General features: G+C 41.5%; 1 protein-coding gene across 1 annotated transcript in view; it reads right to left on the reverse strand.

The window, feature by feature from the left end:
* Smp_047060 (hypothetical protein) overlaps positions 1–3,815 on the reverse strand; it is a 7,504-nt gene extending 3,689 nt beyond the window's left edge. The window contains exons 1-3 of the mRNA XM_018789259.1: positions 3,665–3,815; positions 3,486–3,628; positions 3,395–3,450 (exon numbers count right to left, since the gene is read on the reverse strand). Of these exons, the coding sequence (XP_018654720.1) occupies positions 3,395–3,450; positions 3,486–3,628; positions 3,665–3,780 (315 nt within the window). The 5' untranslated portion in view covers positions 3,781–3,815. The remainder of the gene's footprint in view (positions 1–3,394; positions 3,451–3,485; positions 3,629–3,664) is intronic.
* Between the last annotated feature and the right edge of the window lie 402 nt (positions 3,816–4,217).

Here is a 4,217-nt window from a genome sequence, read left to right on the forward strand (position 1 = left end):
GAAAAGTAAGGTGAGATTGGCGCAGACCAGGGCATGGTCAGACTCCAGATAGGTACTCCAAAAGGAGCGGCAGTCTTGTACACAACCACGCCAGCGGTAGCTGATCGCGATGTGATCAATCTGAATCCAGGCTTGAGATGCAGAGGGAGGACGCCAGGTGGCACACCGGCGATGACTGTGCCGGAAGTTAGTGCTAGCCAGAAACAGGTTGTGGTCTGTGCACAGTTGCAGCAAACGGTCCCCGTTATCTGCCCTGCGACCAACAAGTCCCCATCGGCCACCTAAACGACTCTCTTCTGTGCCTAGACGCCCGACCTGAGCATTCAAGTCTCCGGCTAATACTACAATATCTGTCGAACGCGCTTTCTGGAGAAGAACTGGTGGTAAAACTCATCCTTGATCGCATCCGGGCTGCAATCTGTCGGGGCATGGGCGGAGATGACGAAAAGACACCGTTTCTCACGCCGGTTTCTTCTCACTTTGATGGAACTTTCTAATCTAACAGCACATAACCGACTGTTAATGGGGATCCAATCGATTAGTGCTGCCTCAGCCCTAGCGCTTAGTGCAACACCAACACCTGCAAGACCAGACGAAGATGCCACAGAGTCCCCGGATAAGCGCACGTGAAACAAGCTTTTCGAAGCGACAGATGGAGAACGAATTTGTAGTACTTCACTAGAGTCTTGAATACGGGTCTCGGATAGACAGCAAACATTAACATTAAGACTTTCTAAAGACATAGCCAGCCCCATCTGTTGTCCGATCTGCATTAGTGTGCGAACGTTGAAGGAAGCCAGCTTGAACGGCGTACATGGTTTCAGAAAGACTGCTTCAGTATTCGTAATCGGTGGAAGCATTCACTCTCAACCAGACAGTGACTGGAGATCGTTTAGATAGAACAGAGTTTCCGTCATGGGCGAGCTACTGCATAAGTTGGAAAGGAAGGATACACAATTTGGGAATAACGGGAGTGAAAAAGCGACGTAGTAAATAATAGTAATAATAATAATAATGGTAATAATAATCATAATAAAAATGTAAATTGTCTTTCTTCTATTAGGAACGAGAGCAGTGTAGTTAGTGTAGTGAGTCATTTCATGTCATTTGTGTGTGGGCTGTGATACTGTTCGGGTGCCCAAACCGAAGCAGGTGGTTTTCTTAGGGGGCCACACCCCGAGCCTTTGACCTAAAGGTCTGATCCACAAGGCAGTGGAGCATCGTGAGGAGATGCAGTCCCATGGTAGCCGTTGACCAACAACAGGTTCATTCGCCATTCGTTCCATCAGGATACTGGAGCCCATGTGCACCATTGGTTTGGAATCAGGGTTTTCCAACTCCCCTAGGTGGACCCTCCGTGTCCACCAACCCGGTTAAAGCGCCGGACATTCGCTTTTCGTCCTCTCACTTTCGTAAACAACACCCGCCACGAGAGGGCAGTGAGTAGGACTTCCCTGGCAGAGGCTATATATTCGCTGGCCATGTGAGAGCATTTCGAGAGGGAGAGTGGACTCTCCCCACTCTCGGCCGTACCAGGGCATTTGGGGGCAATCTAGACGATGACCCAGATCAGTCATGAAACATTTTACATTCAGATTAGAGATGAATTCCAACGGAGCAAAACCCTACTTAGTAAAATCGAGAGTGAAAGGAGTGTGTATTAACAAGGTTCCTCATCCAAGAGGGCAGATTAGTCGTAATAGTTTTTTCACTCATTGAAACTATGGTGGGAGCATGGAAGTCACGCATATCATACAGAAACCAAAATAATTAACGAGATATTTTAGTGGGTGGCAAGCAGGGAGTATTTAAAAATCATTTGTTCCGTGTAATTAACTAGGTCATCTGAAACGATTACTGAAGGCAGAATAAACGAAGTTCAAAACACTAAACCATGTACTTGAAGCATCCCAAGTGACAAACCACTGAGCAATAATAGTGGCAGGTGAGAATGGCCGATTAATAAAGTACATTGATCAATGATCAGGTTATAAAACAAAAAAAAGATCAAGTCAAGGAATCTGATCAGTCCATGAAATGTCGTTCAAGAAGTGTTATGAAAACATCCTGGGGAGAGATTCTAACGATGAAAAAGTTATAAGGTGAGGATCATGTGTGGCACAACTCAGTCTAGTAAGGTGACATAGATTCATCTTAGTGACCTTACTCTAATTTTGAAGAATATCACTATTTTTATGTGTTCTTGGAGGTTATTTAAATACATTTGTTGACGGCTTTTTTGCTGTTGTTGAATTAAGAAATAAGTATAACATCAATACAACCTGCTATGGTTTCGTCCTGTTTATCTAGATTGGAAATGAAAGCTGCCATGTAAACCACCATTTTGACAAGTACGTTGTATTTACGATAATTAAACGACTTGTAGACCTTGTGCAGACTGCTGTGATGTTGTCCTTCCACGTAATATATGTTGAAGGAAGACGTTTGCTAGAATAGGAACCTTTATCGCTTGATCCAGAATGAGACTAAGGCATATAATAATAATTGCCGCGAATTGTATAATAGAAGCACCAGTAACATTGGCTGCAGTAATCGCAGATGTTATTGAAGCTTCGGTTGTTCAGTGGTATGAGTATTGCAGAAACATATCCATAATAAAATGATAAGCTTTCACAACCGGAGTACGCACAAACAATAATGAAGCTATGTGCTTGAGGTTGAGAGGGTTTATGCGACCTTGTCATGGCTCCAGAGACCAACTATTACGGAGCCATATGAATAAGTTTACCTTATGCATTACGATTTAAAACTTTTGAACCTCTTTCTAACCTTGGCAAGTTTTTGGACCATGTAAAAGAAGTGTACCCACGCTAATTCTTTGGTGTTGTATAATATATTTTTACTCTATACTGTCTTCTGATTAGCTAATATTTTTCAAGGTCACTTAAGATCCGTTCAAAGGTCGTCCATAAATTATAGTCTCGCCCGTTTTAGGATATGACGTCATAGGAACCGAATGAAAGATATAATTTACCGATTAGATCAGTTTGACAGGTGACGCGATATAAAAAGTTTAAGGTTGATCGCATAAAGGTGTCTACGTTTACTTTAGATGCTGAACATCTATATCACTTCCCTAACTTACTAAATAATCTCTTAACTTGAAGCCTTTGAACAACCATAGTTACTATTGCTAGCAATCTGGCTTTTTTCATGATTATCAGCAAGCTGACACACTAACATGATGCACAGCTCTCACCGACTGTAAATGATGATAATGCAATGAATGCTTGGAAAATAGGGCGAGTAGGCTTTTGGAGGTAGCTATGTCTGCAGACACAAACATTTTGAGTAAGACGGAAGAGCAAGCAACACTTTTAAATTTAAACATTCGAGACAAACTATGTGCCAGGCAATAATGAAAAATACTCACAGAGTCATTAAAGACATGTTCCCTTCCGTAAGCAGCACCTCCTGGTGCATCAGGATCTAGGTTTATAAAAAGATAACAAGTCATTAATTACATTTGAACGGAAAAGGAGCCTCAATCTGTTTAAGTTCAGCCCATCCATCTTCCACCAATTTTCTTGCCAAAATTTCATCCTTAATGTTTCTGTTTTCTTCAAAACGTGCTCGTGCCAAGACAGCATGATAGCGATACTTCAAACTACCAAATCATAAGTAAAGAGAATCACAAATTTACACGTCTCGATGTTTCGCCTTCAAATCGTAAAGCACTGCTTTGTAAAGCTCACAAACTCTTTGTCCATGCGAGATAAGCCGAGTACGAAGATGTGGAGGTATCGTCGATACAGACATCTCTGTAATGTACCGTCTACGTTATAACACGCGCGCGGGGATGAAATACCATTGGGACGGGATGACATCGAACGACTTCATTATGTCCGGTACTTGTGTAAACCAGATGGCTTTTCACACTTACTTCTTATTATTATTGTAGGCTCCTATGTTTTAAGTAGCTTCCATTGTAGGTAGAACAGACACTAGACTGTATAAATCCAGGCATTCATCTGCAGTTATATATTGTAAACTATAGAATGACCATTGTAACAACACGCACAATTTCAATGTTTACAAAACTTACATGAGATTTCCATCTGAATTTTATTTTCTTAAGAGAAGAATAACTTTTATTTCATTTCCTGAAGAAGAAGAAAAAAAGGGGAGAAACAATTAAACATCTTCCTATCTACCACTAGCAAACTTACATACATACATACATGCATAAATGAATT

Source organism: Schistosoma mansoni, chromosome W, assembly GCF_000237925.1.
Source record: "Schistosoma mansoni strain Puerto Rico chromosome W, complete genome".
NCBI classification, from domain to species: domain Eukaryota; kingdom Metazoa; phylum Platyhelminthes; class Trematoda; order Strigeidida; family Schistosomatidae; genus Schistosoma; species Schistosoma mansoni.